Raw genomic sequence first — 25,457 nt, 5'->3', positions numbered from 1 at the left:
GCCTAGTGGAAAGGGAGGGCAAAGGGGTTCCCCCACCTCCAGACCAATCATGGTCTGGGGGTTTGGTAGCCCCACCCCTTCCTGTTTAGGCCCTGCCCCTTCTGGGGTAGCCTGGGGCTACTTCAAAAATATTTGAAGTGGCCCCCAGGCAAAAATTGTTGCCCACCCCAGCACTAAGGGCTGGCGGCAGGGGGGAGCTACACACCAAGCAGCATGAGGGTTGCCTAGAGGCTGACGTCATGTGCTCCAGGCAGTGCTCAGGTCTGGCTGCCCTGACTTCACCCCTTTGCACCTGAGACCCCCACACTTTGCCCACCTTGCTGTTGGTTCCCTTGTACAGCCTTAAACCTGAACCCCTCAATGCACTCGGCTAGCATGTGATGTCTCATTAATGTCATAGGGATGCACTTTGGGGTCTTCATTATAAAATTAAACAAGTTAAATTTAAACCTAATGTTGGTGTCTTATATTAGAATAAAATGTAGTGTTAATTTTAAACCTTTGGTGTCTCATCTTGCATTTCCTCTGCACCCAAAACTGATGTTCATTTCAGTGGAAGTTTTGCATGTGTTTGACTATCCCTTTGATTTGCAAAGTAAGTTCTATTCTTTTTCAATATCCAGAGTAATCTTCTAGTTCCTTTATATCTCTTGCTTCAGCTATTGTTTTAATTGTTTTCTATGGGCTCAATTCAGAAAAGCATATGCTCAGCTCCACCACTGTTTAGGACTGTACTTAAGCATAAGTATAACTTTATGTTAAGCACATAATTATACGCTGATCTGAATCCAGACAATTTCCTGACTAGGGGGTCATAATTGGTATTCTCAATGGCTGTGTCCAGACTCCATGCCTCCGTCGACGGAGGCATGTAGATAGCCAGATCGGAAGAGGGAAATGAAGCCGCGATTAAAATAATCGCGGCTTCATTTAAATTTAAATAGCTGCCCCGATCTGCCGATCAGCTGTTTGTCGGCAGATCGGGAGAGTCTGGACGCGATGCCCCGACAAAGAAGCCTTTCTTCATCGACACAGGTAAGCCTCGTGAAACCAGGTTTACCTGTGTCGATGAAGAAAGGCTTCTTTGTCGGGGCATCGCGTCCAGACTCTCCCGATCTGCCGACAAACAGCTGATCGGCAGATCGGGGCAGCCATTTAAATTTAAATGAAGCCGCGATTATTTTAATCGCGGCTTAATTTCCCTCTTCCGATCTGGCTAATCTACATGCCTCCGTCGACGGAGGCATGGAGTCTGGACACAGCCAATATGAACAGCACATCTTTTAAAATCTGATCAGTGGAATTGCTGAACCCAAAAGACCATGATTTCTTCAAATGAGAGACTAACTAATATGACCAATGTGAGGAAGAAGGACTTGATGTCCTGTGGTGACCTAAATAAAAATGTCAAATGTGGAGTCAAGGGGTGTTTCTCAGTGATCTCTGGTAAATGAAAGTACCTAACAAATGTCAAGAGTCTAGCTAGTTTCAATGGGTACTTGAACAGCTGAATTCCAGTGAAAAAGATTGATAATTGGCAACCTCTGGCAGAAAGGTTGAGGCTCTAATCTAGGATTTCTGTGTTTACTCAGCAAATGATAATGAATGAGTTAAACAAATTTCAAGATTCTAGTTCAATGGGAAAATGAAAGTCACTTGTTAGTCATTCACTCACTCACTGTGTTAAAAGCATCTGTAGTAAATTGGATATTAAGTACAGTTAATGAATTAATTATTTTTTACTGATTCACTAGGGACTTGGGATATCATTGTTACAACTAGTGATGCTTCATGCATGAGCCCTAAAATGGCTTTAACTGTTTGTGGTGAAAATGGCGCAAGTATACCAGTCTTATTTCCCAAAGGATCCCTTAAGGCTGAGATTTGTCAGATGTCAGTGGAACTTGGTAAGAAATTTACTGCTATTTGCAAAGTTCGCTTGGAAATAGAAGATGGCAGAAATGGAGAGAACTGGTATTGTCGTGAGGTAAATATTACTAATGCAAACCCAGATCTTTCTGTTTTATTTTATTTCAATTTTAAGTTCTCTACTTTCCATAATCTACAGTTATTATTTCCAGAAGCAACTTCCCGTTGTGTTCAATATTATGTAACATTTTTTATTTACAGAGCAAATGGATCTGGTAACTGTATTGGTGCTGTGATTTTATAATGTGCTCAAAATATTTTTGATTAGAATATGTTTGAACAACAAAAATCTTGTAAACTTAAGTTGGATTTCTGGAAGGTAGCTGCTTACAGAGGTGCCATAGTCTATAGCTTTCCCCAGTGCTATCTTTTTATAACTAGCGCCACTGGCATAAATGACAGTGTTTACATAATTCCAAATTGGCTATTACATGTTATGGACCTATGATCCAAGACTACTAATGAAGCGAGACACTAGAAATGCCTTTTGACAAAAATATCTGCCATTAAAGTTGGCATTCTAGAAAAATAAATGAATAGCGAAAGTGACAATCTTTCCTCTCATGTCTAAGATGCTGAAGCTAAAAAACCTTACATCACATCAACATTGCTGTGACACTTTACTGCACAGAAAAGATCCTTTATCAACTGATAAAATAAAAGGAAGTATGTAGGGAAGAATCCACCACTTTCAGCTTTCATTATACCTTAGTCCATGAACATTTGTGTTTCATTTTCATTACAAAATCAGGTGGGAAAATGTTAATTCTCAGTCTAAATATGTTATATTAAGCTGCTGGATGAAGCACCTGACATTTATCTGCTAGGCCAGTTGTTAATTTCATCTTCTTTTCCAAATGAAATATTCATAGAATAAGTCTGTCAATAACATTATAAGATTATAAAACATGGTGGATCAGAATCGAAGTTTGCACTGAGGATAGAAACTTGGTAATTACAAACAGTGATTCCCATTAACTTGCTTTACTTCATTAAGTCATGGCAGTGACTCAAAGCTTAGTTAGAAGATCACTACCATTTATATGGATAATGAGAATATCTACATTATATTAGGGAGGATTAAAAATACAAAGGGCATAAGCAAAGTGCTAGCTGTGTGGGATTAGAAAGGATTTCCCTTAGGGGTGGGTTTTGCCATCACAATCCCATTGTAGGAATGCTTCAATCTTCATGTGAGGTACCTAGTACTAGTTAATATGGAAGGATACTAGGTCTAGTTTGACCACTGGTCTAATCAAGTTTGATAGTTCCTGTTTTCCTATTACTATTTTATTTAAATTATACAAGACTGGACTTCACAATCTAGGGGACTTGCCCTCACAATCCAGGGAAATGTCATGCACTTCATTCTGCTGTTTTATGGTAGACTGAGATTAAAGTCTCCTAATCATTGTTGAAATTAAAAGCACTGAAAAATAATTCTATTTGTTTTTGAATATACTGTCTCACATCACTCTAACACAATATCCAGTACAAGAACTAACTATAGCACCTCATTTCTAGAGAATGTATTAGCCAAAATACAAGAACAGGTTTTATTCTTCCCACTTCTTCAAGAAGCAAAGCACAGGAAGTGAAGTCTGACCTTCAAGAAACTTTCCAGACATGCAGACATCAGTATGAACTAGAGAATTCTCTTTAACTCTATATCCAAGCCTACATTTCATTTTTTTTAAATCTTTTCAATGTTTTATCACATCGTGGAAAAGATAGGAGCCCTTTAAAGACCAATATAACAGTACCACATGCCTACAATTTTTGCTAATAAAAGACGTTGAGCTTAGTTTGGTCATTTTTTCCCAAAGGTAGTGAAATAGATGATATAGAAATGAAAGATTAGGCCATTTTTCATCTACTAGTCAAAACAGGATTATTCTGTATATATCCAAGTGCTTTGTCTAGTCTTGCTTTAAATGTCTCAGGCAATAGAATTTCAGTTACTTACTCTTGGCATCTATTCTGCAATCTAATAGACTTCATTATTAAAAGATTATTTCTAAAATTCAGTTTTCTTTGTTCACTATCACCCCTTTATTTCCTTTATACAATAATTCACAGAGATTCAATACATTCATTAACAAGTATTTTTAAAATCATGTGATTCAGACATTACTAATGTGCTGGATTTCTATAGTTTCATTTTTCCCAGAATTCCCTTAAAGTATTTTTTTCAGTTACAGAATCTTAATGACTTTCTAATAAGCTATCTTTCCTTCTCCTGCCTGGTTAAAGACCAGTTTCAGAAGGCCAGTTTAGAATAATAATATTCTTTCTTTCTCTACTAATAATAATTGAGATTATCTATCTATCTATCATAGTTTACACAAGAATCTCAGAACACAGATAATGAGATTAGTTTATATTCTTTTTGCATGTGCAGGTGAAACTTCAACACAGAAAAAGTAAAGAAATTCTAGAATTTCCATTTCTTCGGAACTTTGGAAATGCTGAAGGATGCACAGTGGCTGAGCTTCCTGTTCTCACACGTGGTTTTCACTTTCTAATAGGTTTGTTACTTCCAAAAGCACTGAAGATTTGGTCAAGGATCCTGGCTGAGATTTTCAAAGCAATGAAAGAGATTGCATAATACATCTTCTATTCATTTTAATGCATTAATGTAGCTAAATCCTCTGCACTGCTTTGAAACTTGGACAATTTATTTAGTTGTGCATTTATTTAGTTGTGTTTTCCAAGTATGATTAATGCCAGTTTCTGATGCAAAGAGGTGCAGAAATTGAGCACTGAAAAGATTAACAATCTTGTGAGTAACACTCATCATTCATTTTCATCTTGAAAATTTTGCTTTGTTTCTCTCTCAAAAAACAAAGGAAATTCCAAGGGAATGACTCTTGGTGCTGCAATTTCAGATAAGAAGTTATATAGTTCCTCACACAAGATGCATATATGTTTGTGCTCTTAGGAATTTAAGGCATTCATCATTTATGATATAGTTACTAAGTTTCCTCAGAAATTTTCTACGGTGAATTTTGCCTCTCTAACCTCATGACTTTGGAGTGCATATTGCTTTGAGCCTAAATCCATTCATAAACAGAAACTAGTACAGAAACCAATACCTTAGTAGGTACTCGGACTTAAGGACTTAACTTCAGTGTTCTTTCAGCTGCATTGACTTCCTGTATTTCCTGGGTGAATTTAAGGAATTAAGGGACTATAACCTGGGTGAATTTTAAGGAATTAAGGGATTATAACCTAAATGGTCTGTGATCTATCTGCTTGAGAAATCACCTTTCTCCCTCAGCTCTGTAGCCAGAGTTGATATCAGTGAATACATTCATGCCAGAGCTCCCTTGATATAAAATTAAGGAAGCTATGGGCAGGACATTCTGTTGGAGGGTCCCTTGACCATGAACCCTTGCTCCAAAAAAGCACAAATATGTTGGCTTTCAGGGGATGCTTCACTCCTCATCTTCTTAAAGGACCTTTTGGTGAGAGAGTGAGACCTTTTGCCTGAGGCTATGTCTATACTATAAAAAAAAGTCGGAAAAGGATCTCAATTTGTTAGAAAAAACCCTCTTTCAGAACATCCTCGTAGAATGAGGTTTACAGGGATGCCAAAAATACCACGTCTGCTTTTCCGATTTTTTTTTTTTTTTTGGAAAAGCAGACGTTCCTTGGATGTAGCAGAGCTTTTCTGGGATACCTCCAGAAAAGCTCTGCAATATAGACATAGCCTGAGTGGCAAAGTTAAGTAGAACATGTTATTTTCTCCATAATTTTGTTCCCTTTGTGTTGAGCCAGATCTTCATCCCTTATCAAATGCCTTTTGCATTGCTCTAGTGGCACAAAAAAAGAGCACTTAAAGTGACCCTGCCAAGGATTCCCCAGTAGAAGGGAATGAGAGGGAATTGGCTAGAAGTAAGGGAATGGGACAGAAACATATAGTGCTCTTCCAGATCCTCAACTGGCAGCCTATTCCCCAAGGGATTGCTGAGAGTGGTGTAATTTAGAGCAGACTTTAGGGTGATCTGAATTATGCAAGGACTTTTTGATCAGTGGACAAGATTCAAAGAAAGTGCAAAGGTTTCATCTTCTCCACTGCCAGCAAAGCTAAGGATTGAGCCTTTTATATTTAATTGTGGTTCTGAATAATTATTAAGGTCACCTAGATTTTAGGATGAATATTTTTGTACGTTTGTTGTGCTTCTAAACAAACAAACAAACAAAACAAACAAACAAACTTGTTCCCGGGGTTGCTGTGTTTGTAGTTTTAGAGTAATCAGTACTGATTCTGTTTTTTCCAGTCAAAAATTGTTTTGATTGTTAATATGAATTACATTGATATTCGTTTTAATCAAAACATTTCAGTGTAGTTTTATAAATGATACCATTTTGCCAAGCTCTTTAACCAATTTGGCCAGGAATGGTCCAGAAATTAACGTATAATTTTAATATATTAAATTGAATATATTTTTTACCTGTCCAGCTTCAATACTTATTTCTTTTCCCCCCAACAGTAAAAGAGTATGTTCTGTACATTACTACAGCTGCATCCCTGGAGTCAGGAACAGATGCTGATGTGTATGTCACTCTAAGAGGGCTCTTGGGAGACACAGGAAGAAGAAAATTAACAAGGAAAGGAGAGGCTCTTTTCACCAAAGGAAAGGTGTGGTTATCATTTGTAAAGGATATATTGCACTTCTAAGGCCTGATCCAATTCAGATTGACTTCACTGAGAGTTGGATAGGGCCTCCAGTTTCTAGCCGGTGATGCCTTCTGACTTTTAAATTGTGTATGGAGTCACATACAGATAGATTACACACAAAAGAATTCCATTAAAAAGTTTAAGATTACAAGGTCAAGCACTCAAAACTTTGGAAATACCAGAATTAAGGTTATCTGTGAAATGTTAAATTGACTGCTTGTGCATATGCATTATAATACAGACTTTAATTACATGCCAGTCAGTCTCACAGATATTTGGTGACAGCAGAGGAATGGTGAGACTCAGAAATCATATTTTCTACTCTAGGCTATGGGGAGAAACATGCTTTCAGGGTCAAGCAGGGCCGACTTATCCATTAGGCACAGTAGGCACAGTGCCTAGGGCCCACGATACTTTTAGGGGCCCACAAAAATGTTTTAATTTCTTTTAAAATCAGAAGAAAAAAATGAACTTTTAGGATCGGAGAAAATGTTTTATTTTTTTCTCACATCAGAAAAAAATGAAACTTTTAGGGCTCACGAAAATTTTGCCTAAAATAGAAAAAAGAGTAAAATGTTGAAGTATTTAAAGTTATATCAAAAATAATTTTTAATATTTTTTTATAGAGAAAGGGGCCCATGAAGGCACAAGTGCTTAGGGCCCATGAAAGTCATAATGTGGCCCTGGGGTCAAGACCAAGTGGGCAATAATTCTTTTGTTCATTCCCCACAAGTGTGACCCCTTCTGCCTGTCCCTGTTCTAACTTCTGCCTGTCCCTGTTCTAATCCTGAGTCTTCCCCATTCTTTGATCCTCATCCCAGTTCTATTCCCCTCACCTAGTGAGTCCCAGTCTCCACTCCTCAGGCTTTTCATCCCGGTTTGTTTGACCAGCAAGTCCTAGATTTTCTCTGCATAGTCACTGCACAAGCCCTAGTCTCCTACCTTCACTCCTTGTGCCTAGTCCCATTATCCAACCAATTGCAGTCCCCATTTCTGACTCCTCATCAAATTTCCCTTCTCCCCAACTTTAATCTCCAGTCATCTCCTCCCACATGTACATTCCCCATCCCCACTGGCCTCCCAGTCCAAGTTTCTCTTCTTGAGTTTCTCGTCCAATCTCAGCCTCCTCCTCCTCTAGTTCCATGTTCAAGTGTCTTTTCCCAGCCAGTCCTGGGTCCCCCCATCACCCTGGTCCTCATCAGATACGTCTGTTCTCCCTCCATCTCTTTCCTATAGCCTCTTAGTTCTCAGTGCTCATCTCCTTTCCTAGCAGTACCTGTCTCCTTCCCTGATTCCCAGGTTACGTTTTCTTGCTCAGTCAGTCCCAGCCTCATTCTCTGCCCCATGTCCAGTCCCAGATTCCCTCCCTGCCACCAACCTTCAGTCCCATTCTCCATTATCAGGCTTCTTGTGCCAACATGTTCCCTTCTCCCATTTCCCCACTGGTCCAGTTCTTCTCTCCTCAGCGTTCAGAACAGGCGGTTTTCTCCTCTAAGCTTCCTGGGCTCAGCAGTGGTGGTGGTGGTCAGGGGAGGCATTCAGAGCACAGGAGAGACAGTGTCACAATTCTGTTAGATAGACATCTGTCAGGGATGGTGTAGACAGAGCTTGGTCCTGCCTTGAGGGCGGGGGGCTGGACTCGATGACCTCTCGAGGTCCCTTCCAGTCCTATGATTCTATGATTCTATGATTCTTTTCAGTTGCCTGGACCACAATTGGGATCCACACTAACCATAACAGCCCAGAGTTCCAGCTGCAGGGAAAGTCCTGGGGTTTGTGCCTACTCTGATGGAATCTTTGAGAATGTAGCTGCTTATGTCTAAGCCAGTACTGAGCATGTATAGTCTTCAATTTCTTTTGCAAGTGCTGGTCCTGGTGTGTATTGCAGTGTGGATATGAGCATACACTCCATTTGCCTGGAATCAGAGAATTCTTGCAAACAGTGCTTATTTGCAGAGGCACCCTTGCTGCCATGTGCTTTCAACCAAATGTATAAAGGGCAGAGTGAATCCACTGTCTCCTCCCCCCTCCATGGCCTGGGTTGAAAACGCCAGTGCCTGGAGCTTTCTTTTGATTTCTTTGATTTGTAAATATTTTAGTTTGCCTTAGTGGTTTTGTACATTGCACTTTATAGTTAATCAGCATTTGATTGTTTTCATAGCTTTTAGCAGAGTTTTCTAGTTAGATAGATTCCCTTCTTCTGGGAATCCCCTCCTTGGCACACTGTAACAAGCATTGGACTATTGGCAAAACTCGAGGCTTCAGAAACTGTGCATCCTGCACTTGTTCTTTCTCCGTCAGTGTTGACCACCAGAGTTGTTTGTATTGTCGTGGGGAGCACATGCCATGGTTCGGTGTGGTATCTACTACTCTTTTCCTAGCCATATTCCTGAGGTGAGGGAACTCTCATTTAGAAAACAACTCATGAAATGACCATCAAGACTCAGACCCACACCAAAGAACTGCTTCCCCTATACATAAATCTGAATTGACATGGAGTGTACCTTCTTCCACAAGGTCTAACTATGTTGCAGGGGAATCCATGTCCACAGGATTCCCTCTTTCCACTTCATCAGGATCATGCCGGGAAGGCAGAGAATGCTCACACAAACATAAGACTTTCCCTCTCAGTCTGCTTCAGAGACATCCAACAGAACTCTGCCTGAATCAAGCAAATCTGTTCATTCAACCCCTAAAGACTAACTCCTAGGGCCATGACTTTAACACCATAAATTCAAAGCTTTACCTGTACTTGACTGCATGCCAGTGACACCCATCCCAGCAGAGTAACATCCAAGTAAAAATGTTGAGATCTACCAGTTCTGGCATGATCAGAGCTTCTACTCATGACAGTATCAATGCTATCTCTTACACCAGCCACACAGAGCCTTCCTCTTCTCACCCCCATCAGTAGGAATGAATAGGATTTCCTCTTATTCCACGGAGGTCAGAGACTTATACAGCATTGGAGGATGTCTTTATTCTTCCTGAGCTTTTGACAAAAGCCTATTCCTTCTTCCATCTACCAGTCATGTTCTTCTGTAAAGGTATGCATTGACTACAGAACTTCCTTGTGCACACCATGTTGTGTTAATCATCAGACATTGGTTTTTCCATGGTTTTTCCATGTCCGTCAATGAGGGTTACAAGTGATTTATGGTCTGTTACCAGTGTAAATGAATCCAGTCTTCACAGATGTCTGTAGAAGTTTTCACTTGCCAGGCACTCCTTCTCAATCTAAGCATTTCATTTTTCTGCATCTGTAAGTATGCAAGAACAAAATGTGACAGGCTTCCATTCAGATCCATATTCTTGTAACAATACACCATTTGGCCAGAGTTGCTTATGTTAACAAACCAACAATGGTTTGTGAGAATATCATAGTGCTTGAGAACTGGAGCTGTTGAGATAATTTCCTTTACCCTTTTGAAAGCAATTTCTTGACTTGGCTCCAGTAGCCAAGATGTGTTTGACTTTAATAGTTCATCCAATGGTTTTGTGACTGTAAAAAGACCTTGTAGGTATCAATTGAAGTAATTTACTATCTGCAGTAAGTGTCACAGTTCTGGAGCATTTGTTTGGTTCATCCAATTTTCAAATTGTTTGTACTTTCTCAGGGCTAGAACTGACCCAAAAACTTACTTGGGTGAAGGCAAAAACCTTTTTTTTAACTTGTTTATCTTCAGTTCAGACTAACTAATTGGACTTAGGACTTCATTGAGAAATTCGCTGTTCTTCCATCAGACGTCCATGTATTAGAATATTGTCAGTAAAAACAACAACTCCCTTTATGTTCATTAACCATTCTGCCATCTTACTTTTTAAAATTTCAGATGCACTAGTAATCCCAAAAGGTAATCTTTGAAAGCAAATTCTCCCAATGGGTGCGATAAATGTAGTTAGTTTAGTTCTTTCTTTAGCTAAAAGAATTTGCCAGAATCTGTTCAAAGCATGCAGCTTGTAGCATCCTTCACTTTGGGGAGCAAGCAATCCAGTGTTAAGAGAATATATTTTACTCACCTCTTCTTCATTAAATCTTCTAAGATTTAAGATTTGCATTTTCTTCATTATCAATACCACACCGTACCAATCTGCTCCTTTCTTTTTTGCGCAGGTGCCACTTTATGAATTAACAGAATAGGAATCTTGAGAGGTATCTATACACTATATGGGTTAGTATTGTTTCTTAAAGTTATTTGTACTTCCTCTCCTGTCAGAAGTCCATCAAGAAGTCCAGTATCCATCAGAAGTCCGTTATCCATCAAGTTCTTCTGCTTGTCTCACTAGGCTCATGCGACTGTCATATTGCAGCTAGGAAGGCTGTTATCTGTGATTAGTTGATCATATGCACTCTGAATGCATGGCTTTTGTCTTAGTGGGTTGTTCCTGTGATGAACTGGCCCATGCACTGATTCCACTCAACCCTTTATGGCTTCAGCTGGAAGCATGAGGAAGGAAAGGGTGTATGTATGCACCAGTGGAGACTGCTTACAAGAATTTGAGTAGATTTTCACAGGAATAGCAAAAAGCATGTCCTCAATATAAGGACCAAATTTTAATTCATTACCTCTAACTTTGAGAGTGGTTTGCCATTCAAAGAAACAGTCAACAGAATTTTTTAACATAGAGAAAAAAACTTATTTTCCCTACCCTTATTCCTGGAGACATTGAATCATTTTGGCTAAGTTTTTCCCAAGTATTTCACCCTAAGGCAGACACTCAGCGTGGAGCATTTAAGATAGTTTGACAAAAGTGAGTAACAACTGAAAGTATGGTCTTATAATGGGAAGTGTTGGGAAAACTTAGGAGGAGTTATCAACCCCAACTATGATATAATATACATGGATGTACCTTTCAGTGTACAGCACACAATTCTTTTTTCGTAGGTTAAAATATTGTGCAATAAAGAATATATAGTTTGTTTGGGTTTTTTTTTGTTCTGTGGCTTTCTGCTGGCTTCAGCCTCCCAGAGGATAAAAATTTTCCCTGTGCAGGCCACTTTGATAAAAATCAGACCAACATAAACAGAATATCAGTACCAAACTGTAGGCATGATCCTGCAGGGTGGAAAGGGTCTCCAATAAGTTCCTTACCACCCTCAAATCCCATTGATTTCAGTGGGAGTTCAGGGTACTCAGCACATGACAGTTGTTCACAAGAGAGCCCATGAGGTCTAGAGAATCTTTGTAAGCATTCCGAGTCACCAGTTGTAGATCAGTGTCCCGAGTTGTGACAGGTGAAATCCTGTCTTCTAGATTTTGAAACTTAGAACATGGTTAACTAACCTCCTAGGCCAGCACATCTGACAGTTTAAATCCTGTTCAGTTCTTAAGTGAAAATGAATTTGGTGTGTCCTTCATTGGATATTTCTGTACATCATACAGCCACTACATGAGTGGACATGTTCGATAGGCTGTAATTAAGAGAGGCCGAAAGTGAAAAAGCAGAAATACTGCATGTCAGAATGGAGTCTGAATTGGCAAAGTTTCACTGCATGGAGGAAGCTTTTTTAGTGTTTGCCTACACTATAGGGGGGCAAAAGATATTCCTGTTTTCCACATAGGAAGTGAAACAGGCATGTTCCTTTTGTTTCATTATTTGATTTGGCATAGTGTAGGAGTAATGTATAAATGTAACAGTGTTCCAGCATTTCTAGAGAATCTTGGTAAATATTAACATATGTTTATTTTAGAGCCTGGCATCAAATTGTTATGTCAGTTAGATAAATGATTCATAACTATAAAAACTAAAAGCTCTTGATTTTGCTTCATGTCCAGTTAAAACAAAATGTCCATAAAGGTGGTAAATAAATCTTGTAAATAAGAAAGGATAAATGGATTCTGTAAGTAGGTTTCCTGCCTTAGCAGCAACATTTTTGATCATTACATGTTCTTGGAAATTTCCAGTTGTTTTCTTCCACTCATAAATAAGCTGCAAAAAGATTCTCAACTATAGAGTGGCTCATAGATGCTGGAAGTAAAGGTGTATGGTGGGGGGAGGGAGGAGCTGCAGTACCACCCGCCTTGAAGTGGTTTCTATTATGTATAAGATTTATAGTTTAGTTTAATAGCTGTTAGCACCTGCACTATAAAAATTGTCCCAGCACCACTAGGCATCTTTCTAAGCCAACACACTCTCATTTTGTCAGGACTGTCATAAACAACAGCTTATTGGTGCAGAAACTGTATAGAACATAAATGGATTGTCACTGTATGGAAGACACTGGCCCCTCAGTCAGTTAGATCCCTCCTTCACCTGAGCTAGACACCATCTGCGAGTTACACGATAATTAAAGGCTGGATTAATTTTTAAAATTAATTTTTAAAAATTACCTTTGTGTCCTTTCAGAGGCCAAATTTTTACCCTTATGAATGAAACAGAGAACTGATCAGGTGGTAGAGAAATTCATTTACATGAACTCCTCATATCCAGTAGTTCCCTTCAGCTGACCACATGTTGCCTGAAAAACACTTTCAGTTCTAGAGCTAAGTTTCTGATGTTCTTTCATCATCCTTTCAGCTAATTAAACACCTGATGTTGTGAGGAGCTGAGTATCTTCAAATCCTTGTGACTTCACTGTTTTGAGGTATCTGATGTCCTCTCCAAAAGGATCCATGTGGGGGAGTGAGATGGGTGTGATGTGTCCCTGTACGGGTAGTAGAGTTCAGAGGTCAGTCCATCCCCATCACATCGCATGATCTCTTTTGGATTTTGAGATGTCTGATCTACAATGACTAAAGATGTGTTGAGAGAAAGAAAAATGGTCCTGGGAATAAATAGAGTTCAGGAACAATCACTTTTTGGGTACATTCATACAGTTTATGGCAGACTTCAGCCATGCAGAACACCATACCATCCACAGCCTCAGACCCAACTCTGACAAAATAATCAAAGAGGCTGACAAAGGGGGTACTGTAGTCATCATGAATAAGTCAGATTACAAATGGGAGGCTGCTAGACAGCTGTCCAACATCTCATTCTATGGGCCACTCTCCTCTGATCCCACTGAGGAATACTGAAAGAATCATAGGATCACAGAACACTAGAACTGGAAGGGACCTCGAGAAGGGACCACAATGGCAGGACCCAGTACCATCTAGACTATCCCTGAGACATGTCTCCCTCCCTGATAAATGACACCATCTACTGAAGAAACTAGCTGAAGGAGCAAATTCTCACAGACACAACACTAAAGCCCAGCCCAGGGGTATTCTATCTGCTACCAAAGGTCCATAAACCTGGGAATCCTGGAATATCCATCATCTCATGCATTAGCACTTTTACAGGAAAACTGTCTGGATACATTGACTCCCTCCTCAGGCTACTACTAGCACAGCCAGCTGTCTTCAGGACACTATTGATTTCCTGAGGAAAGTACTACCCAAAAAATGACCCTGGCCATTGAATGTAGAAGCTCTCTACAACATCATTCCACACAAGGATTACAAGCCATCAGGAACTGTAACCCTGATGATGTCACAGCACAACTTGTTGCTGAATTTTGTGCCTTAATTCTCACCCACAACCACTTCATATCTGGGGATGATTTATATCTTCAGGTTAGAGGCACTGCCATGGATACCTGCATGGCTTTACAGTATGACAACATTTTTATGGCTGACTTAGCTCAGCACTTCCTCAGTACCTGTCCCCAAGTGTCCCTCCTCTACTTGTGCTACATTGGCAACATCTTCATCATCTGGACCCATGGGAAGGAGACCCTGAAAGAACTCCACCAGGATTTCAACAATTTCCACCCCACCATCAGTCTCAGCCTAGACCAGTTCCACACAAGAGATCCACTTCCTGGATTGTATTACAGTACAAATAAGTGATGGTCACATAAATACCACTCCATACCAGAAACCTACTGACTGCTACACTTTTTTACATACCTCCAGCTTTCATCCAGAACATATTACACAATCCATTGTCTGCAGCCAAGCCCTAAGATACAACTGCATTTGCTCTAATCCCTCAGACAGACACAAACAGGTAGAGAATCTCTATCAAGCATTCTTAATACTACAATATTCACCTGGAGAAGTGAAGAATCAGATTGTTAAAGCCAAAGAGATACCTATAAGCCACCTATTGTAGGACTGGCTCAACAAAGAAAGCAAGAGAATGCCACTAGTCATAACCTACAGCCCTCAGCTAAAACCTCTTTTACACATCATCAAGAAGCTACAACCAATCATGGATGATGATACCTCATCCTCACAGACTTTGGGAGGCAGGCCAGTCCTCACTTACAGACAGACCCCCAACCTGAGACAAATTCTGTCCACCAACTTCACACCCCACAACAGAAACACTAATCCAGGAACAAATCCCTGCAACAAACCTCCATGCCAACTCTATCCACGCATCTAGCCTAGTGACATCATGACAGAATCTAACCACATCAGCTATACCATCAAAGGCTCATTCACATGCACATCTGCTAATGTGATATATGCCATCATGTGCCAGCAATGCTCCTCTGCTATGTACATGGGACAAATCAGACTGTCTCTGCGCAAAAAGAATAAATGCACACAAATCAGACATTAAGAATGGCAACATAAAAAAACTTTAGCTTTCTGGGGCATACAGTTTCAGACTTGCAAATTGCCATTCTCAGGAACAAAAAATCAAAAACAGACTGTGACAAGAAACTGCCGAGCTGGAATTTATATGCAAATTTGACACCCTGAAAAAAGGTTTAAATAGAGACATGGAGTGTTTCTCACATTCCAATAGGTAATTTCCCCTTCAGGTACTCTCACTTTCTCATCACAGTTGGAGATGAGTCACACCCACTTTGATTTAATTAGCACTGATATCACACTCCTTCCTTTTGTTAGCCTTTAAAGTGCCACTGGACTCCTTGTTGTTTTTCCTGAAGCAGACGAACATGGCTACCTCTCTGGATCGTGTCATCTTTATACAGTAGTCTGTTGGATACCTCATCCTATTTATTCATAATTTGTGAATGACTTTAATTCTCCCAGATGTTACAGGCTGCTAGCATTATCATGAACCATGAGAAGACATTGTATAAATTTCAGTGCCCAGCTCTAGGCTATCACCATGCTGTTGATCTGCAGTTCGTCTCCTTCTAGAGTCCTCCATTTTGAGCTTATGTGCCTCTTGGGTCCTTTGTGGGCACTGTTCTGCAGGTTGGATATATGTTCAGTCAGATAGGGAGAATTATTCATACGTTGTCTTTCAGCATGTGGTTTCTTTACAAACCAATCCACCTCAAAATAATCCAAATGTCACACATCATATGTTAAGATTAAGACTAATATTTAAAGATCCATCACTTTCATCATATGTGCGAAGGACATGGGTGTTAAACTATTAAACTATTGCAAAAAAATGTAAAAAGGAAAATCTCCATGGACATTTTTAACTTGTATTATTCTATTGGCTGTTGGACAGAGATGAGATCCTTTCTCCTGCCCTATATTTAGACACCAAAACACTCAGGTTGGTACCATGGTAACTGCAGCACACACAAAAATTGTTAGCAAGAGCGGATTGTTGGTGTTCAGTTTCATGGGTTGATTTATGGGTTAACAATTGGCAATTTTTAAATATTGCTTTAGGAAAAATGCACGTGTGGCAAAAAGAGACTAAAAAGTGATCATCGGGGTAAGCACTGATTTAATGGTCACCATTAAAAAGTCATCATTTGTCAATAGTGTCATGCCATGATATATCTCAGGATATAGTTATGCAATAACAAGTATGCTTCCCAGCATGTGTAACCAGATAGACTTGCTATGCTGTATTTATGGGGCTAAAAATAGTAGAGTAGCCTATGGTAGTATGGGTGGCAGCTTGGGCTAGGCACTAGTGTAGAAAGGTACTCAGAGATCCCACGGTTATGTGTTCGGGCAGCTAACCTGACCTGCTGTCAGTCTGCCCCAGCTACACTGCTGTTTTTGCTTGCTCAAGTAGTGCTAGCCTGCATCTAGCTACCCAGCCTAGGAAGCATGCTTTCAGGTGCTGTGTAAATGTACCCTTATATGCTACTGTTTGCTAACCATTGGTCATTTACTGGCTTGCATGAGAAGTGTACCCAGTACAGTATACAGTTGCAAAGAGCTATTGATCCAAATGCCACATGTGGCCCAAGATACAACAGTCAGCAACCATGATTGCTGGGATTGCCCTGCCATTTAGTGAAAGAGATAATAGAGACCAAGAATCACTGTGGGAAAGGTGCTGTGGAGGGTAGGATGGTGGAGGCATGCGGTTGTTGATAAAATTGAGAGCAGGGGAAAAGAGAGAGAGACCTTAACTACAGCAAATGTATGTTCAGAGCCATAGATGTCTGTGTAAAATATCAGGCCACTGTAAGGCTTTATAGCAACACACAATTTGATGGTGTAGTTCACTCATCTTGTGTTGGTGTAGACCTCTAGGCCAGCTCACCGATAATTTGATAAGGAATTCATACAACTCTATACAAATTAGGAAAGACACAAAATGTTCCTTTTCCTCTTCAACCATAGCCTCTGCAAAATCTGAACTGTTCTTGTTGGTTGGTTGAGTAGTCAACCCCAAACTTCTTCATAGGATTTCATACTCTTTATACTTACAGCTGTTCAGAGTTCTCTTCCTCAGCCACAGAAAATCCTAATCAAACCTGAGACAATCAGTGCAGAAGTGTGGATGCAGAGCCAGATCATCAAGGGAAAACTGTGCTACATTCACTGACCCAGTTTGGGCCAATCTTCCAGGGAAAGATTCCAATAAAGAAAATTAGTCTCTGTTGCCATATCCAAATGGTTCTATGCCCCTTTTATTGGTTGATGAAAGATAGCAGGGAATTCCTAGGTCTGCTTCACACTGAGGTCAGCAACACCTCCCTCAGATTCAACACAGCAGCCTTCCAAAAAACTTGTATACATGTTATTGAAGAAGCCCTTAACCAGTGATGATGACCTTGCTAATTTTCATTCATTTTGTATAGTTTCCCTGGGGAAAGTCTGTAAGAATGGCTGCATGTAAGACAGAAGTGAGAGGTTGCCTTTGAACAAGTTAAGATCCAGAAAGAGTGGTTATAGGATTGGGTTTCATAGACTGATTAAGGGGGAGGGCATATATAGTCTCCTGGGCTTCCAGATGCATGCACAAACCAAATGACTTTGTAGGGGGAGTACTGTATTCATTTGAATCTGCCTTTCATGCCCCCTTTGACACCTGTATTCTACTTTCTTTCAGTATTTTTTCTCTTTTGTATAATGTAATATGTAGGTATGAAAGGCAAAATGCTGGAATACTTTATGGCATTAAAGATATTGGAAATCTGAGGATATTTGTCTTTGTAGTAGTTGTTCATGATAGGAAATTCATTTTATATAAATCCTGTGCCAAACACTTTTCTTAACTTAGTTGGATTGCAATTACAGTCATTTTTTGTAATGTCCCGCCATTTCTTCTGAGACATTGTTATTTTTTATCATGTGAAAAATCTTGTGGGTTTTTTTTTGTTTTTTGTTGTTTTTTTTCTGTAGATTTACTTTCATTTAAATTAAGCAAAGTGTTCAGGGTTCTCTTTTTTGCTCTAATCTTGTTACAGACAGATGAACTGTGATAATGATAAGGATGCAGAAGCCTCTAATTACACATTCATTTCACTTAAAAGGGTTTTGATTTCTTGTATGCTGAGAGATAAACATTTTAAAGTAATTATGGAAGAAAGTTGAACCCAAAAAAACCCTGAGTTACACACACACATGAATTGTGAGAAAGATGATGTCTTTTGGGGGTGAATAAAAATCAGATACAAAAATAAAAAAAAAAGTATACATCCATAAGAACTTGAAAAGTGAGGGATTAGCCAGGACAAATCCTTTTTGTGTGTTTCTTGCCTGTACAAGAATTTCATAGTCACTAAGATTCAGAATGTAAGGGCCTGATTTCGATGTCTCTCAAATTAGTAACACTCTGGACTTCAGTGAAGCTTTTTCAGATTGAACAAGTGAAATCAGAATAATCAGGCCTCTAATCAATGGATTTGCAAATCTCAACAGAAAATGTTCCTTCTCTAGATGCTCCCAGCTTCTTCTTTAGTGAAAGCCTATTTAAATAAGTAACATTAAGAAGATGGGAAATCACTGTGCATGCACATTTTTGAAATTAAGCATATGGTGTGCCTTGACTTGCCACTTGCAGTTCTTCTGGGAATATTGTCACTAACCAACTATCTAGTCTGAGCTACTGAGAATATGAAATGATTGGCATTTATAAAGGTAAACATTACACAGAGACTGTTTATTCAGAAGCTGTTGCTGCTGTTGCAACAACTATTGCTACTGCTACAAACAGTAATAAAGCTTCAAGTGCTGGCATTGAAGAATGCTGGGTGAAGCTAACTCGGGTTACAAAATTTAAAACTTGAATCCTACACCAACACGGCAGCACTAAGAGGTGATCAGAAAAGCATTTCGCAAAAATTGGGCTTGCTTTCCATATGGCTTGTTTACAATGGAAACAAGAAGTCCTGAAATGGTTGGTTGCTTGTTTTTGTAGAAATTCTTCTCTTCACTGCCAACTTTTTTTTATCTGAGCAATATCAGGACTTTAAATTCTGGCCTTTCCTGGTTTTGCTGAGCAAACTGTTCGGGATTTTAAAGGAGGCATACTTTTAGCTCTTATATTTCACTTCAAGGCTGCTCAACTGTTAGTTAAGATTCCCTTTCTTCAAATATTCAATTAATCATTGTTAAGCAGGATTATGCAGGTACACAATTACAAGGTGTAAATGTGCTGATAAAAGTGAATATACATTCTGCTCAAGAGACAGTGTCTCATTTTCAGTGCTTAACATGATTTTTCTCCATTCATATCTAAGTTCCAATTATTTGGTTAACTAAAGTGGTAAGCTGCGCTTTTTTTCTGAGAAAAAAACTGAAAGAAGTTGTTTAAAAATTCTCTGTCTCCTGCATACTCTTTCTTCCTCATGAAAGAATCAAATCTCCAGAAGGTAAGCCATTCCTTTTTCCTGATGAGTCCAGAAACAACCCCAAGTGCCATAGGAGCTCAGTCACACAGGTCAAATATTGAGACTCCAGAGAGTCAGTCTCAGTGAACAATTCACGAGCAATCTATAGGTGAAATGAATCCATATAAAACATTTGCTGAACAATTGTGGATTGTGACTTAATTCTTTAAAATGCCCATTTCATGTTGATCGTGGTCAGTCTGTGAACAAAAACATGGATTAAATCTACCAGCTCAACTGTCTCCAACGTATTATTGTTTGCAGTGTTATTGTAGTTCAGATATGAGAAAGACAAGGTGGGGGAAGTAACCAACTTTTGTTGGACCAGCTACTATGGATGAAAAAGACGAGCTTTTGAGCTAATTGCCAAGACCTGAAGAAGAGCTCTGAGGAGTTCCAAACTTTGTCTCTGTCACCAATAGAAGCTGGTCCAGTAAAAAATATTATCTACTCATCCATCTTGTCTCTGGCAAGGTGGTCTCACCTCTAATAATGATAGTTGATTTTTGGTCTCACTTTTAATTCATTTTTATGATACTTAAGCTCATTTTGTCATTCAAATTTTCAAAAGAAAGCCTAAAAGTAAAATGTGCTCTAGTCACAATGTGAGTTTATTCCAGTGCTAGATATTAATTGCTCAACTCACCATTTATTAAGTGTCTGAATCTCTTGCTGATCTAACCGACTCTGGAGATTCTTGAGATTCTGAATATTTTAAGACAAGTATATCAGAAATACAGAGAGGTAGTAGAATGACTGGCCCATTTAAGGAGAGATGGGAACACCCAGACCTCTGCCATAATTAATTAGCTGCTTACAAATGGGAGAGGGCAGGGCTAAGGGATCCAAGTGGAAGCTTAATGGACACTTGGATTTTGTAAAAAAGTTACATGAAATCAGTCTAGGAGTGGGCAATGGATAGGTTCCCATGGAAGTCCTTGAGCCAGTGCCTGCAGGAGACTGGGAACTCCAGGAAAACCAGCTTTGTGAGTCTCCTCTTCTATACTTGGACAGGGAAAGAAGTAAGGAACAGAGCCTGACCATAAGAGGATAGAAAAATTATCAAATACCATGACTAACCAAAAAGGAATTTCAGTGTATTCAGATATGTTGACTGAGGCATCTTTTCAGAAAAAGATGCTGATTAGGAAATGAATGTCATAAATCATTAGTTTATATTTCCCTGAGACAATCATGGATGAGTTGCTGAGTTTTTAAGCTTATTGAAGACTTTTTGTTTAAATTACAAACCCTGCTCCTGCAAACATTTCTGCATGTTATTTCAATGGGACTACCCATATGCTCAATGTTAAACATGTGCATAAGTGATTCCAAGATCAGGGCTGTATTTTTCAACTTAAACAAAAGTTTTAAAGTAATGAGGGAAGTGAGTCATTTACCAAATTAATTTTTATATTCCTCTTTTAATTGACAATGCAGAGGAAGGGACACCAAAGTTCATTTGGCTCTGAGTTTATGAATACCTTCCTCAGAATTAGCTTTCATAATATGTGTTGGCCAAGAAACCATCATCCATGATGATGAGCTAACCAACTCCCACTCCTCTTGCACTATACAGAAGTCTCTTAAGTGTGTCTCTTTGGTACATTAGTTCTTCTTCAAGTGCTTGTTTCTATGTGTAGTGCATTTCAGGTGGTGCATGTGCCCAGGACCAGAGAATTGTTCCTAGCAGTGTCCATTTGGCCCACCCATAGGCCACTGTTCTCCCTGTGCTCCACACCAAGGGTTTATAGGGGATCACTGCCATTTCATAGAATACTACAACTGGAAGGGATCTTGCGAAGTCATTGAGTCCAGTTGCCTACCCTCATGGCAGGACCCAGTACTGCCTAGACCATCCCTGATAGACATTTATCTAACCTGCTCTTAAATATCTCCAAAGATGGGGATTCCACAACCTCCCTAGGTAACGTATTCCAGTGTTTAACCACCCTGACAGTTAGGATTTTTTTCCTCATGTTCAGCCTAAACCTCCCTTGCTGCAGTTTGAGCCCATTGCTTCTTGTTCTATCCTCAGAGACCAATGAAAACAATTTTTCTCCCTCTTCCTTGTGACATCCTTTTAGATATCTGAAAATCGCCATCATTTCCCCTCTCTATCTTCTCTTTTCCAAACTAAACTAGCCCAATTCTTTCAGTCTTCCTTCATAGGTCATGTTCTCTAGACCTGTAATCATTCTTGTTGCTCTTCTCTGGACCTTCTCATTTCTCCACATCTTTCTTGAAACGTGGTGCTCAGTCCTTCATTTCAGTTCCTTCTCCTCTCTTGTGGCTTGGAATACTCAGTATCTGTAGTTACTTCTTTGCCCTTTCTCTGTAAATAGTTTAAAAATTTAGTTAGCTGTAGTTACTTTGGTCTAATTTACTGGGGTAGGTTGTTAGGGTTTGGTACCTCATTTTGCCTTCTTTTGGGAGGAGAGCAGTCCCCAGCCCTCCTGCCCTGTGTCTTCCACTGGTAGCAAAAAGAGCATGCCATTAATTCCTGGCTTCAAGAGCTGTGTGAACTGTCAAAACTCTTCATGGTAATGGATTATCACGAGGCCTGTTTGCATTGCTTGGTTATGACTTCCAGGTGCAATACCAGCAGATCATTCTTGAGGAGAAACAAGTAATTAAGAGCATTTCAGCTCAGAAGATTCCTCATGGAGAAGTTCATGAGAGTGGAGCTGGACTCTGACTTGTGAAACCTCTCAGTACAACAGACTAAATAAAGTAAAAGTGTGCCTTCAAGTATTCCTCCAGCTGCTTTCCAACCTACCCACCTCACATTCCTTTACCATCAGCTCTAAGAAACTCAGATAAGCAGAGTCAGGGCAAATGGGGAATGGACATGAGGGAAAGTTGCTTTACATCCTCCAATAAGAGGCAGAGGTTGTTGCTATCTCATATCCAGAAAGAGAGGACCTCACTCTTCAGAGCGGGACTGTCTGGTACTGGGAAGGGCCTACTGGGGATATGTTGGGGAGGTCCACAGTCAAAGCTATTCAATACAGGTGTTATCAGATAGCAAGACAGTGGTCTTTAATATATCAGCAAGCAAGGAGAGACTCATTTCTTTACAGCTCTTCACAGAAACCATTCCCTCCTGGAACTGGTACATACCTTTGCAAATTGCCTTGACCACCATTCATCTGCCAGAGGTTCAGAATACCGAGATGGGCACCCTCATACACTTTTCCAGAGAGAATGAGTGGGAGAGGCAAACTCTACATGAAGATTTTGGGTGTGGGAGTCACCCAATCACAGATTTGCTTGTGTCAGATGTGAACAGAAAGTGAAAGTTCTGCTATGGAGAGCGTTGCATCCAGGCTCTCTTAGAGTGTGTCTAGACTAAATGCCTCCGTCGATGGAGGCATGTAGATTAGACAGATAGGCAAAGGGAAATGAAGCCGTGATTTAAATAATCGCGGCTTCATTTAAATTTACATGGCTGCCGTGCTGAGCCGACAAGCAGCTGATCAGCTGTTTGTCGGCTCCGCGTGCTAGTCTGGATGCGCCGCGCCAAACTGAAAGCCTTTTATCGACATCCCCCTTGTGCCTCGTAGGATGAGGTTTACAGGGGATGTCGATAAAAGGCTTTCATTTCAACAGGGGAGCGTCCAGACTAGCGCCCGGAGCCGACAAACAGCTGATGAGCTGTTTGTTGGCTCAGCGCGGTAGCCATGTAAATTTAAATGAAGCCGCAATTATTTTAATCGCGGCTTCATTTCCCTTTTTCGAATACACAAATCTACATGCCTCCGTCGACAGAGGCATGTAGTTTAGACGTACCCTTAGTGATGCTTCCCTTATATGATAGTCAGAAGCCTAAACTACACATTTCCTCACATCCTATGTCAAGGACAGACAAAACAAGGTGATTTTCACAGAACATATTGGGCCCTCCCATTCTTGGACTCTACATTGTTATTGCTGTCAGCCTCGCTTCCTTTTTGTTTTTCCCTGGTATGAGATCTCTTGACTCAGAATGAGTGGCAGATTCATCACCCTTCAGTCCAACCACATTGCACCTGAGGTAATTATATTGGGATGGATGTTAAAGCTAGAGATGGGCAGCTTAACAGATGCATTGGGAAAACTGATCAGCAACAGAATGGACTCTACCAACAGATGCTACTTTGCAAAGTGGAAGAGATTCGAGATCTGTTGTGATCATCAAAGAATTTGCCCTTTTTGTAGTTGGATGCCAGATATGCTGGACTACCTGTTATCCCTGAATTAATTGGGACTGCTTCTCAGCTCCCTCAGGGTTCCCATGATACATTTGGTTTGCTTGCAGGCACCTACTTCATGTTTTCATGCCTAGTCACATTCTTGTTCCTGGAGGGATTATTTAGTGTCCTCCCTCCAGTGGCAAAAACCCACACCTGCCTGGAGCTTTGTTTTGTCAACTCTGATGGGAGGAAAAGAGGGAGGCTATTGGAACGTTCTTTGAAGGCATTCCTGGTCACAATCATGTTGGCCAGAAAAGTAGAGAAGCTATGATTGCTCATGGCAGACTCATGGAGGATCTTCTACAAGGATAAAGCATTCATGAGGCAGCACCCGAAGTTCATGTTTAATGTGGTATAGGACTTGCACCTCCACTAAAGCATCCACTTACCTTAATTACCCAAAGCCATAGGCTAATAGGGAAGAGGTGATGTGGCACTCCTTGGATGTGCATAGAGTCTTTGTCTTCTTCCTACAGAGAACATAGTAATTCAGAAGTGGCGTACCCTCGCTTCATTCAGAGAGAGGATGAAGAGAGAGGCCATTTCCTCCCAGAGGCTTAATTCTCTGCTACAAGCTGAACAATGTGCCTGGTGGGATAATGGGAGGGCACAATGAATGAAAGCCATGCAGTCTCAGCAGCCTCCTTTAAAGATGAAACAAAAAATGTGTAGCACTTTAAAGACTAACAAGATGGTTTATTAGATGATGAGCTTTCGTGGGCCAGACCCACTTCCTCAGATCAAATAGTGGATCAAATAGCTCATCACCTAATAAACCATCTTGTTAGTCTTTAAAGTGCTACACAGTCCTGTTTTTTGTTTCAGCTGCACCAGACTAACATGGCTACATTTCTATCACTATCCTTTAAAGATGTATCTATCGTTAACCTCTGCAGAGCAGCATCCTGAGGCTTTGTGCATATCTTCACCAGCTGCTAAGCAAATGGTACATGCAAAAGCCTTCTATACCTCCCTGGGCAGGGCAGTTCTGCAATCTGGACTGATATACAATTCCAGGCACCTCCCTCCTCAGGATGGATGCTGCTTTGTGAATCATTTGAAGTGTACTAAATGTGGGGATGAGCACTTGAGGAAGAATGAAAGGTTGCACATTTTGTAGTTAACTAAAGTTGTTTGAGTTGTATTATCCCTATGTCTAGCGGACTACCTATCCCCCTTTCCCACTGCTTCAGTTCCCTTAGGATGGCCTAATGGAGAAAAAGGAACTGAAATGAGGGTGGTCTGGAAACGCCCTTTACATCCTGGGTCTGAGCACAAGGAGAGTGGGCGTGCACACTACTTAGTAGTGCACACTCTTAAGAAAAGAGTATCAACATTCATCTGATGAAGTGGGTCTTTGCCCACGAAAGCTTATGCTCCTACACTTCAGTTAGTCTATAAGGTGCCACAGGACTCCTCGCCACTCTTAAGAAAAGTTCTTCAGTTCCCAGCGCATGGACTACATGCACAATCTAATAGTGCACCTGAGATATGATAATACATCTCAAGGAATTCTAGTTGCTGCAAGCTGAGTAAACTTTCCATCCTGATAACTCCACCCCAAAAGTCTTTATTTCCCCTATTCCTGTCCCCCTGCCTTGCTGTT

The 25,457-nt window shown here is 40.2% G+C and overlaps 1 protein-coding gene across 2 annotated transcripts in view; it reads left to right on the top strand.

The window, feature by feature from the left end:
- RP1 (RP1 axonemal microtubule associated) overlaps nucleotides 1-25,457 on the top strand; it is a 325,691-nt gene that overhangs the window by 268,657 nt on the left and 31,577 nt on the right. For both annotated transcript variants that reach the window (XM_075920696.2, XM_025183398.3), the window contains 3 exons: nucleotides 1,755-1,987; nucleotides 4,331-4,457; nucleotides 6,426-6,574. In XM_075920696.2, coding sequence (XP_075776811.2) covers nucleotides 1,755-1,987; nucleotides 4,331-4,457; nucleotides 6,426-6,574 — 509 coding nt within the window. The remainder of the gene's footprint in view (nucleotides 1-1,754; nucleotides 1,988-4,330; nucleotides 4,458-6,425; nucleotides 6,575-25,457) is intronic.

This window comes from Pelodiscus sinensis, chromosome 2, assembly GCF_052426305.1.
Source record: "Pelodiscus sinensis isolate ZL-2025 chromosome 2, ASM5242630v1, whole genome shotgun sequence".
Classification (NCBI taxonomy): domain Eukaryota; kingdom Metazoa; phylum Chordata; order Testudines; family Trionychidae; genus Pelodiscus; species Pelodiscus sinensis.
This window is presented reverse-complemented; position numbering and strand designations above follow the sequence as displayed.